Genomic DNA, 12,118 nt, shown 5'->3' on the forward strand with positions numbered 1-12,118 from the left:
AGGGCCTAGCCTGCCCGTTGCTCCGGTAACCGTACTCCCATTTCCGGGATGGTGCCGGAAGTCACTTCTCATACGCTCTTCCGATTGGAGACTGGTCTTCCTGGGGGCGGGCGCTGTTGGGGGGCGGAAGCAGCCGCAGGCATGGCGGCCGCCGTGCGGCTCACCGTGCTGGTGCTGCTGCTCCTGGGGCCAGGCGGCTGGGGCCATGCTGAGCCCCCACGCGACAGCCTGCGGGAGGAGCTCGTCATCACCCCGCTGCCTTCTGGAGACGTAGCCGCCACATTCCAGTTCCGCACGCGCTGGGATTCGGAGCTGCAGCGCGAAGAAGGTGAGAGGACGACACTGGACGGAGAAAGATAACTGTGACACCTGCTGGGAGTGGGTGGGGGCAAGCCTTGCGGGAGGGGCCTAGTCCCTGTTGGGGTTCTGGTCCTTGGGCCAGGAGCCGGACAAAGTGGGTCCGTGGGGGAAGGATGGGATAGTTATTGAAGAATCCCATTGTACCGCTGATGAAACTAAGGTCCGGAGCGGGGCAGCGACTCCTAGCCCAGTGCTCTCTCCGCAGCTCCAGGCTGCCACTCTGAACTTTAGTTTGAGCCCTCTGTCTACAAACTGATGATGTTGTTGCTGGTTGCCATTTATACTGGCTGCTATGTTCTGGGAAAGATTACTAGGAAGAGATTAGAGGTGTAGAGAGGTAAAGGCACTTGCTTAAGATCACATCGCTGGTAACAATCTGGTCTGGAATTAAGATCTCTCTGATCCCAGAGCCTTGCTTGGGTGTACTGCTTCTTTGGGGTGGCTGGGAACCCTCCCTCCAGGATCATCTCTCACCTGCCCCCCCCTCTCTAGTTTCTCATTATAGGCTCTTCCCCAAAGCCCTGGGGCAGTTGATCTCCAAGTATTCTCTCCGGGAGCTGCACCTGTCACTCACTCAGGGCTTTTGGAGGACTCGGTACTGGGGGCCACCCTTCCTGCAGGCCCCATCAGGTGCAGAGCTCTGGGTCTGGTTCCAAGACACCGTCACGGAGTGAGTGCGCACCTTGAGGCCTGTTGCAGGCCATGGAGGGACTGTGGCAGGGGAAAGTGTTGTCTTCTTGCCACTGCCATTGGGGACAGCAGTTCCAGCAGGCAGTAATTCCATGGGGATAAAACTGCCTTGGAAGTAAGAAATAATGTTACCACTGAGTGGCATACTTTACTTTGCTGAATATACTTCTTTCCCCTACCTACTTCCAGGCTTGAGGTATCTCTGCAGAGGCAGATAACAAATAATTGAAGCTTACTTGGATGTAAGACCAAACAAAACACTGTTGGGCTAGAATTGGTTTACAAGATGCCAGATCTCCATAACAGAGGAATTGCTTTTGTTTGGGAGGGGAAGGGGCTGGGTATTGCTATTGTACCACCATTTCCTCTTAATTCCACTAGGAAAAATCAATAGCACAAGTATGATAAAATAAATTTTAGGGCGATATAGGGAGTGGTGGGGACTGTAGCAGGTTGCAGAGCTTGAGAGGATGGCTGCCTCTCATCCCCTCTGGATTGTTGGTATGGGAACAGAGGCCCACTGTTGTAAGATACTCTCTTTTTTTTTTTAAAGAGATACATGAAATCTAGATTTTATAGTGAAAATTGGCAAATTTAAATATCAGTAAGGAATTAAAAATGTAAGACATGCTGTGTGGATCAGTGTTGTGCACACCAAATGAAACACGATTCTGGTTTGGGTAGAGCTTTCAGGCTTCAAGTGTGCGATCTGAGGCTCGAAGCTTGGAGCAATTGAAAAGCCCTGAACAGAGGATTATCGGAAAAACCCAGGACAGCACTAAGGTGATATCAAATGAGGAGCAAGCAATGCCCCCACAAACTTGCCAATGGCTTCTACCTGAACACTAGCCCCTACCTTTCCCCCATCTGCTCTGCCGTCACTGTCTTCCCTCAGCTCCTAATTGCCTGTAATATGGAGCTGACGTTTAGATTTCTAGTTTTATGCTTTCTATGATTAATATAGAGAGCAAATCTGTTTTGGTATTTCTCTATGAAAAAAACACCTGATTTGATTTGCTGTGTTTTTTATTTTTTTAAATCCCAGAATAGTTGTTTTCTCTTGTTCCGTGAGTCTTTATAGATGTAAGACTTCCCACCCTGAAGGTAGAACCCAGACTGACTTACCCTCCTGCCCAGGGTCACAGGAAGTATATCAATGAGTGTTGTTAGCCTGTGAGATGTGGGGCACTTCACATGGTTGTGAAACACATCAGACTTGCTCCCTGTCCTCAGGTTGTGTACAGCCTGGTAGAGGAGAAACGATGCTTAGGACAAGATGCTGCCACCACTTAGCCATTTCCCAGGGGAGTCTAGGGAGAGGCTCAGATGGTCAGAACCACAGCAGCACAGGTGGAGGCTGTGGTTGAGGAGGGAGCCTCCTTGAAAGTGGGCAGAAAGGGGTGAGTGGGGCGTTCCCAGGCAGGAAGAGGAATCACCTGAGCAAAGAGCTGAGTGGCTGCAGGGAGCGAGGAGGAAGGGGCTGAGCAGGGGCAGTGATGCTTCGTCAACTAGCCAGTCTAATGGTGTAGCTGCCAACGCAGGCTTTGGGATGGGAGCAGGAGCAGCTCTGGGACAGTGGGGGTTTGTGTCTCCATCCAGTGTGGATACATCTTGGAAGGAGCTCAGTAACGTCCTCTCAGGGATCTTCTGCGCCTCTCTCAACTTCATCGACTCCACCAACACGGTCACTCCCACTGCCTCCTTCAAACCCCTGGGGCTGGCCAATGGTGAGAAGCCCTGTGGCCATTTCCTTCTCCCTGTTACCTCTTATCCAAACCTTTGCTTCCTTTCCCTCAGCTTCCTCTTTCCTCAGTGGGGCCAGATCATAAATCCCCTGGGTGTGCAGGCCCCAGAAGAAGGCTTCCCAAGACTGTGCTGTCTGTGCATTGCCTTCTCCCAGGGGAGGAGAGGGTCCCACTCCCAGCTGGGACTGTTAGGGTGGTGGCGCCAGAGAGGTGTATGGGGAGCAGGAGTGTGGGTCCTGAGGAGTGGGGCCTCAAGGCCCACCCCAGACAGACCTCTGTCTTCCTCAGACACAGATCACTATTTCCTCCGCTATGCCGTGCTGCCACGGGAGGTTGTCTGCACCGAGAACCTCACCCCCTGGAAGAAGCTCTTGCCCTGTAGTTCCAAGGTGAGGCCAGAGTGGTCTGAACGTGGGTGGGAGCCCCAGAGAGTGGATGGAGTTAGCAAATGCCCTTTCTGCCATCAGCCAGGTGTGTTTACAGATAACCTCTGCCTCATGCCCGGGTGCCCAGGGCACTGACCTTTCCTCTCTTCCCGTCTCCTCCAGGCAGGCCTCTCTATGCTGCTGAAGGCTGATCGCTTGTTCCACACTAGCTACCACTCCCAGGCAGTGCACATCCGCCCTATTTGCAGAGTAAGTCATGGCGAATGGGGGTGGGTGCCATCCAGAGGCTCTGAGAGAAAGTGCAGGCAAAGCACGTAGCCCAGGCTGAGCCAGTAGTAAATGGCAGGTACAGTGATGACTTTTTGGGGCATTGGCCACGCACCAAGGAAACCAAGTGGTTGCCTGGCAAGCATTCAATAAATCTTTGTCATGGAGCTTAGTGGTTCAGAATAGCTATGCAGTGTACCTGCTAGCTCAGCCACTCACCGGCTGGCATGACCTTGAGTGAATCATTTTGTTTCCCTGAGCCTGGTTTCCCCATCTGTCAAGTGAGAGTAATGGTAGTAGTACTTCCCATGGTTCTTGGCGATGGTTCCAATGATGCATAAAGCTGCTGGCACAGGGTATGGCACAGGGTCCAGTGCTCAGTAGTGAGTGGTAGCAAATCAATGGGTAGGAAGATACATTGTAGACAAGGGACCAAGTCCGGGTAGGAGTCCCTGAGGCTCTGGGGTTGGAGTGATATGTCCTCATTGCTGCTGTCTGGCCCTTGGATAGAATGCTCGTTGTACCAGCATCTCCTGGGAGCTGAGGCAGACTCTTTCCGTTGTATTTGATGCCTTCGTCACGGGGCAGGGGAAGAAAGGTAAGCTACCATGGCAACTTACCTCTGCTCACCCATTGCCAGCCCCACCCTATCTGTGCACATCAGTCCTAGTCCCAGCCCCTGCTCAACCCTGCTCTCTTCTCCCCAGACTGGTCCCTCTTCCGGATGTTCTCCCGAACCCTCACAGAACCCTGCCCCCTGGCTTCAGAGAGCCGAGTGTACGTGGACGTCACCAGCTACAGCCAGGTACCAAGGTCTCCAGCCATACCCATTGCTCCATCCCCAAGGCCAGTCTGCCCCTCTGCTCACTTCTCAGCCCTGCCCTGTGTCCCCAGGACAATGAGACATTGGAGGTGAACCCACCTCCCCTCAACACATACCAGGATGTCATCCTAGGCACCCGGAGGACCTATGCTGTCTACGACTTGCTTGACACGGCCGTGATCAACAGCTCCCGCAACCTCAACCTCCAGCTCAAGTGGAAGAGACCCCCAGAGAATGGTGGGTGAGGGTGGGCCACCACACACTGAGATGTCAGCTCATCATCATGAGATAACAGGCTAGTGTTTAGAGTCTAAACTTTAGACTCAGATCTCTAGAGTCAGCATCTGGTTCTACATCTATTTCTTCAAAGCTCTCTGACCTTGAGCAGGTTCCTAACCTTACTGCCTCCTCTGGAAAATGGGGACAGAAACACCTTGCAGACTAGATGAGATGCCTAATGTAAAATATGGAGTTTGTCCATGCATTCATTTAATCAACAAACATTTTTTGAAGACAGAAGATAGTATCTGCATTTGAGAAACAATGTCTGCTAGTTGAGGCAGACATCAAACAATTAATTAATTGCAACTGTGTTCAGTGTTACCCAGGAAAAGTGCAGAATACCATGAGAGCACCTGGTATGGTTGGCAGGGGCACAGACCTCAGCACATACGAGTATTTAGGAAATAATAGTAATTCTGTATCGCTGTGGGCTGGGGAAGATGGGGATGATTCCAGAACACAGGCTTCGCAGTTCTGATAGCAAAGTTCTTCACCATGTCCTCCTGGCTTTGAGACTCTGAGTGTGACCTGGGGAGTGGCAGTGGGCGTGACCCTGTCCTATAGGCGCTATTAAATGCTGACTTTGGTCTACGCAGAGGCCCCGCCAGTGCCCTTCCTGCACGCCCAGCGGTACGTGAGTGGCTATGGGCTGCAGAGCGGGGAGCTGAGCACGCTGCTGTACAACACCCACCCGTACCGGGCCTTCCCTGTGCTGCTCCTGGACATCGTGCCCTGGTACCTGCGGCTGTATGTGCACACGCTTACCATCACCTCCAAGGGCAAGGAGAACAAGCCAAGTGAGAGCCGAGTCTCCCCACCCCTGCCCACCCCGCTCTCTCTCCCTCCAGGTCTAACAGACCCTCATTTCTCAGGGTAATTCCTGAAGTCCGTACCCAAGAAAAACTACACAGGCAGAAAACGTTAGGAATAGTTTGACAAATAGTTTGGAAAGGGTAGCCTCACTAATGCCAGGTCTGGAGTAAGTTATAAAGCAGAATCAACACTCATAGACTGTGATTCTTAGTGAGACCTGAGGAGGGCAGTAGTTTCCTTTTTCACTTTCTCCTTCCTGGGTCCCAGGCACAGTATTTTGTGATGGTTCACAGGCTTTTTGCTAGCGCCCTGGTCGGCAAACTGCGGCTCGCGAGCCACATGCGGCTCTTTGGCCCCTTGAGTGTGGCTCTTCCACAAAATACCACGGCCTGGGCGAGTCTATTTTGAAGAAGTGGCGTTAGAAGAAGTTTAAGTTTAAAAAATTTGGCTCTCAAAAGAAATTTCAATCGTTGTACTGTTGATATTTGGCTTTGTTGACTAATGAGTTTGCCGACCACTGTGCTAGCGGAAGGGCTAGCAAGAACAACAGAGTATTGGGAATAAAGAAGATTACAAGCCTGGAGATAATGGTTTTTGCTTCTTTGGGAGGGAAGAAGTGTGGTTTTTAAAATTTATTTTTATTTTCCATTATTTTTCTGAAGGGGAGTTAATATTTCCTGATTGCTTTTGTTAGGTGCCAGGATGGCACTAAATAAAGTATTGTTATTCTCTGGAGTGGGGAGAGACTGATGCTTCAGAAAGGACTTCTCAGGGAGAATCATCGCACACCCCCGATGGCCAGGCTTCCCCTGTGTCGTTTCCCATATTTTCAAGCCTGTGGTTAATAGTTTTACTTACTGTCAGCACCACTACTTGTACCACCTTCAAAATACCTGCTTTGAACATCCTATCTGTGTAGTTTGTAGGGTTTTTTTTTTTTTTTTTTACCTTTTGCTCTGGAAAACTTCAAACACAGCTGGAATAGTGTAATCAGCTCCCCTGCACCTGCCAGTAGCTTCAGCAGCTCCAGCTTCCTCTCATTTATTATCCTCCCCCCTCCCCCCACTTTTTTTAGTGTGGCATATCAGGACGAGGCTCTGACCAACGGAGCTACCTGGCCAGGGCTTAAGTCTCTTTTAATCTGTAACTGTTTCCTTTTTTTGTTTTGTTTTGTTGGGCAAGCTGGGTCATTTGTTGTACAGAATGTTCTACATTCTGGATTTGTTCTGTGTCAGTGTTTACATGTTCCTCCATCCCCTGTATTTCTTGGGTGTTGATGGTTAGTATTAGAGAATTGATTAGATTCAGGTCCCCTGTTTTTGGCAGGTAAACGCCCAGGTGGTTCTGTGAACTTGTTGCATCACTTCTGGCACTTGATGTCTGCTGCCCAGTTTTCGTGATGTGAAGATTGATCAGTTGCTTGCCTGGATGGCTGCCCTGGAAACATCTTTTTCCTTTTTTGAGACCCTGCTCCCTTCCCTGAGCCTGCCCGGCTTCTCAGATCCAGAGCCCACCTCTGGGTGCCCAGATCCGGGCCTCAAGGCCTTGATAGGTGGGGCAGGAAGTGCCGGTTGTCTGACCCCAGCGGGGAGGTATGGGTGGTGCTTGAGCCTTGCCTGTCTCCAGGTTACATCCACTACCAGCCTGCCCAGGACCGGCTGCAGCCCCACCTCCTGGAGATGCTCATTCAGCTGCCGGCCAGCTCGGTCACCAAGGTCTCCATCCAGTTTGAGCGGGCGCTGCTCAAGTGGACCGAGTACACCCCGGACCCCAACCATGGCTTCTACGTCAGGTGGGCTACGACCCCCACTTGTTGCCCCCGCCCTCCTGACCCACCTTATCTGCCACCAGCCCTGGCTTACGGAATACCTGCCTGCTTCTCTGCAGCCCGTCTGTCCTCAGTGCCCTCGTGCCCAGCATGGTGGCAGCCAAACCCGTGGACTGGGAAGAGAGTCCCCTCTTCAGCAGCCTGTAAGTGTGACCTCAGGGGGCATCAACTCAGATGGTCCGGTTCCTGCAGGGTGGGCTGGGCTCACTGTTGCCTCTTGCCTAGCAACGTGGAGATTTCACTCAGTCCTAATAAGAGTCGCAGTGGTCTGTAATGTTAGTATGGACTTTATAAAATGATTCTAAAGTTTCCAGAAGAATAGATAGGTGAGAAGAGCAGTATTTAAAGCCTATATTTACTCAATGATGCTCTTAACAAGTATTTGGTTGAGCACTTATGGAATGCCAGGAACTCCAGAGAGCGCCGGCTGCCCAACAGTAAACAAAAGACTTGCCCCTGCCCGGCTACTGCTAAGCACATCCATGACCATGAAAATGAATCATCCTCTGCCTTTTCTAGGGGCCCTGAGAACCGCAGAGGGGAGGTTCTGCTCTAGAGAGCAGTCAGGTCCCAAGTGGTGCTGAGAGTGACCTGGTGGGTATCCAGGAAGGCTTCTCTAGGAGACAGCCTTTACTGAGAACGGGCGGCTATGGAAGAAGCAGCCAAGTGAGGGCAGGGCCCTTTCCCCCCAGCACATGCAGCTCCGTCAACTTTATGCATTGACCTCCATCTCAGATGTCTTCTGTTGGAAAGGTTGGGAGGCTAAGAGAACTTTGAAAATCCCGACTGCCAAGCATTGGCCCAGTGCAGCCGAGAGGGATGGGGTATGATAGGAGCAGGGGTCCTGCCTCACCACTCCTCCCTGACCCCCAGGTTCCCAGTCTCCGACAGTTCTAGCTACTTCATGCGGCTCTACACGGAGCCGCTGCTGGTGAACCTGCCAACGCCGGACTTCAGCATGCCCTACAACGTCATCTGCCTCACGTGCACGGTGGTGGCCGTGTGCTATGGCTCCTTCTACAATCTCCTCACCCGGACCTTCCACATCGAGGAACCCAGAACGGGCGGCCTGGCCAAGAGGCTGGCTAACCTTATCCGGTGGGCCCGCGGCGTCCCCCCTCTCTGAGACCCTGAGACCTGACCCTTCATAGCAGGGGCTGCTCTTCTCTCTGGGGAGGGGTGGTGTGACCCCCAAGGACTGTTTCTGGTACTTGCTCTCCCCAAACTGCCCCTGGACTAGGTCAGAGCTTAGAGCTGCACTGTGTAGTACAGTAGCAACGAGCCAATGTGGCATTTGAATTTAAATTAAATTAAAATTTCACTTCCCCCGCTGTGCTAGCCACATTCCAGGTGCTCAGTAACCAGAAGTGGTTAAGTGGCTACTGTATTGGGCAAGCATTTCCATCAGTGCAGGAAGTTCTCTTGGGCAGCACTGGCCTACATCCCGGCTGTGCTACCACCGTGGTGTGGTAGATGGGATTTACTGGATGTGGAATAAAAAATGGCTGCTTCCTTGGTTCTTTGCCTCCTGTCTCCTTAAGGCTGGGAAGAACTGGGGACTAGGGCTTGTTTACTAAACTCCCTATCTCCTCCCACTGCAGCCAGTCTGCTTATTCCTCCCCTGCTGGCCTCCTCTGACAGTAGTTCCCAGAACTCCCTGGGTTTGGCTGGGAGCGTTTATGTAAGCACATCCATGACCATGAAAGTGAATCATCCTCCGCCTTTTCTAGGGGCCCTGAGAACTGGTCCCCTATCAGCAAGGGCAGGGCTGCAGAGGCGGGAGCTGTGTGTGGTGGTTTTCTAATGATTGTTCACCACAACTATTTGTTTCCCACAAGTAAGGGTGAAAATGATGCAGCTTCCTGGGGTCCAGACCCTATGGATTCAGTTGGGCTGGGTGTAGCCCGGCCTTCGAATTTTTACCAGGCTCCTCATGAGCTTGTGTTGCAGGTGGTCCTTAGGGTGCCCATGGGTTTTGAAGCCAAGCCCATTGGGTTGAAGCCTGCCCTTGCCCACCTCTGCTTCTGGTTATATAATTCTGGATTCCTGTAAAACAGGTCCTTAGGTGGATGCCCATCCCTTCCCTATCTTCCATCTCTTCCTCTGGCACAGTTGGCATCAACTGTATGAGTGACTTGCAGTCTGCCCCTCCCTCCCATCATAGCGGCTTGGCTTAGAATGCCCTGTTCCAGCAACCACACACCCCATTCAACTGCCCGAGCCAGATGAGTTGTTGCTTCCTCCAGGAAGTCTTCCCTGAAACACTGGGCTGCTGTAGGTGCCCCTTCCTTCTGCTCCCACAGCTCCCTGAACTTGCCTTTACATATTCTTTATCACCCTGGGTGTTATTTTCCTTTAATTTCCATTAGACTATGGGCTTCCTAGAGGCTCAGGGGCTGACTTCCAATCTGAACCTGACATAGGTCAGGACATGTAAGTGCTCAGTTAGCAAATGATAAATGTATGAAAAGGTGTAGGCTATTCTGGCTTGGGATTTGGAGTCCAGGGGTAGGGATGGATAGGGCGAGGGGCACCTGTGAACCCCACAAGTAAGAGTGCAACTGTCTTTAACACAATGGTAGTAGTGATGTTCGTGGAGCCAACACAAATGGGACTGTTTAGGTTGCCTCTGAGGGTTCCCAAGAGCCCTCAGAACATATAAGTGATGTTTTCATCTACGTGTGAGCACGAAGGGAGCAACTTAATCAAGATGCGTTGACTTGAGTTTATTCCCAAAGCAGTAATAAGCAGGGTGTAAATGCGAAGGCCCAGGTGTGTGAATGTCTGAAGCTAAGTGGTCTTGGCAGTCTGCATGGAGCATGGAGTTGTGGCCTGGCTGTCTTTTATACCCCCTGCCAAGGCCGTACCTGGAAACGACATCCACTACTGTGTTATATGTAATCTGTGCGGTGACAACACTCCATATCTCAAGCCTAGACCTCCTCCCTGAATCCAGGTTGCCACCTGCACTGGGCTGTCTAAAGGCATCTCAGATATAATATCTCCAAAACTGAGCTTATGATACCCTCTACCCTCACCTCAAACATGCTCATCTGTAGTCGACTCATCTCTGTTAATGGCACCTCTCCTCTTCCCAGTTGCCCCGGCCAAAAACCTTGGAGTCATCCTTGGTTCTTCTCTCTCACACCCCCTGTGGACCCCATCAACAAATCTGCTTTACCTTCAGAATCCACCCAGAATCCAACTCCTTGTTACTACATCTCTACTATCAAGTTATCAGTGAGATAGACAAACACAAACCAAAAACACATGGGAATCAGTGCTGTGATTCAGTGAGCCAGGGAAGGGTTGATTCATTTTTTCTGGGAGAGAAGAAAAGGATGGTTAGTTCTGACTTGGCACATAGCAAGTGCTCAGTTCTCTCTCTCTCTCTCTCTCTCTCTCTCCCTCTCCCTCTGATGCTCAATGTCATTATTTATTAGTGAAATTCCACTGAATTGCTGCTTTAAAATAGTTAATTACATATTTTACCTGTTTCATCTGGATTTTGTCTTAATTAAAACGGGAAGAACAATGGGTGGATCTATACAATAGAAGTTCCATCTCTTGAATTGATGTGAGCTACTGATTAAACACTATTGTATGTGTTGTTTTTACTTTAAAATACTTTTAAAAATGTATTTTTTAAATTGATTTCAGAGAGGAAGGGAGAGGGGGAGAGAGAGAGAGAGAGATAGATAGAAGCATCAAAGATGAGAGAGAACCATTTGATCGGCTGCCTCCTGCACACCCCACACTGGGCATCGAGCCTGCAACCTGGGCATGTGCCCTGACCAGGAATTAAACCGTGACCTCCTGTTTCATAGGTCGATGCTCAACCACTCTGCCACTCTATCCGGGCTAAAATAAATATTTTAATGTTCATATTTTAAAAACTATATAAGCACCAGAAAATATAAACTATTTTAAATATCAGTCAAAAGCTATCCTCAATCTTTAGAGTTAAAATCTCTGAGTAACAGTTAAAAACATGAAAGGGAGTGAGGAAATAAAGGGGGAAACTTCACCTTTCTATCTTTCTCTATATTCATTCCGGCCTTGAGCTCAGGGCAAGTTAGGCATCTCAGTTTCTAAGAATTAAGAATTCTAATTAACATGGAAGGAGAATATGTTTTTAGTAAAACATGATCTGAGGTGTGGAGATACATTTTGGGATGGGGGCAATAAAATAATTTTGTCCTGACACAAAGTTCTTTTTTTCTGAATGAGTAAGACAACAAGAGCCCAAGTACAATGAACACAGAAAATTGTTGAAAGTGTATGAAAAAGGAATCTAAGAAAGGAATTTTATGTGTAACCAAGCTACTTAGATTGGATAAATCTGTTATGAGTGATTTAAAAATTAAAATTTAATATAAATGATGTACATTGTAAAATTAAGACAGTTTTTTAATCTGCAAAAAGAACAAAGTTTTTTGGACTGTTTGCTCCTGATAAGAGACCGTAAAATATAATCTGCCAAGAAAGCAAAGATTCTATGTTTTATCAAAACCATTTTCTCTGTTTTCTGACATCTTAATCGGGCCTTTGATTACTTAAGAAAATGCAATGTTGTCCATTGGAAGAGCTAACTTCTGTAGTTGCCTTTGGCATTTTTTATTGTTACTTTGGTCAAATAGATACGTGTTGTTTCTTAATAATCCATAATCCTATTTAGTCAAGTATCCAAACATTTTTCCTCTTCGTGCTGTATCTGTATAGATATTCGGTAGAAGTGTTCCAGAAACTGTGTAAAATTACTAGAAGTCTGATATCTCTTGGCAGAAAATGTTGTCTGTCATCAAAATAACCACTAAGAGGACTGAGCCTGAGTTTCGGGGAAATGCCTTAGCTGACTCTTGTGCAAAGGCAACCACAACAAAATCTAGAAAGATTGTGGTCCTTGTGGATGACCTCCATTCTG

The 12,118-nt window shown here is 49.4% G+C and overlaps 1 protein-coding gene across 2 annotated transcripts; it reads left to right on the plus strand.

Moving 5' to 3' along the window:
- Nucleotides 1-109: 109 nt before the first annotated feature.
- On the plus strand, nt 110-8,713 carry PIGT (phosphatidylinositol glycan anchor biosynthesis class T). Of its 2 annotated transcripts, none has more exons than XM_080683176.1 (12): nt 110-328; nt 853-1,030; nt 2,650-2,777; nt 3,084-3,184; nt 3,344-3,430; nt 3,959-4,046; nt 4,156-4,253; nt 4,343-4,508; nt 5,150-5,350; nt 6,993-7,158; nt 7,254-7,337; nt 8,068-8,713. In XM_080683176.1, exons 1-12 carry the CDS (start codon nt 142-144, stop codon nt 8,318-8,320), a joined length of 1,737 nt encoding a protein of 578 aa, XP_080539302.1. In that variant the 5' UTR covers nt 110-141; the 3' UTR covers nt 8,321-8,713. The 2 variants fall into 2 exon arrangements, with proteins under 2 accessions (XP_080539302.1, XP_080539303.1); XM_080683177.1 differs by having other exon boundaries at nt 113-328; nt 853-1,165.
- Nucleotides 8,714-12,118: the final 3,405 nt, after the last annotated feature.

Source organism: Plecotus auritus (assembly GCF_963455305.1).
Source record: "Plecotus auritus genome assembly, chromosome: 8".
Taxonomy (NCBI): Eukaryota; Metazoa; Chordata; class Mammalia; order Chiroptera; family Vespertilionidae; genus Plecotus; species Plecotus auritus.

Coding starts and splice junctions, on each gene's coding strand:
- PIGT (XM_080683176.1), top strand. CDS start 142: ATGGCGGCCGCCGTGCGGCTCACCGTGCTGGTGCTGCTGCTCCTGGGG. Junction 1,031..2,649: donor TTCCAAGACACCGTCACGGA/GTGAGTGCGCAC, acceptor GTCTCCATCCAG/TGTGGATACATCTTGGAAGG. Junction 3,185..3,343: donor TCTTGCCCTGTAGTTCCAAG/GTGAGGCCAGAG, acceptor CGTCTCCTCCAG/GCAGGCCTCTCTATGCTGCT.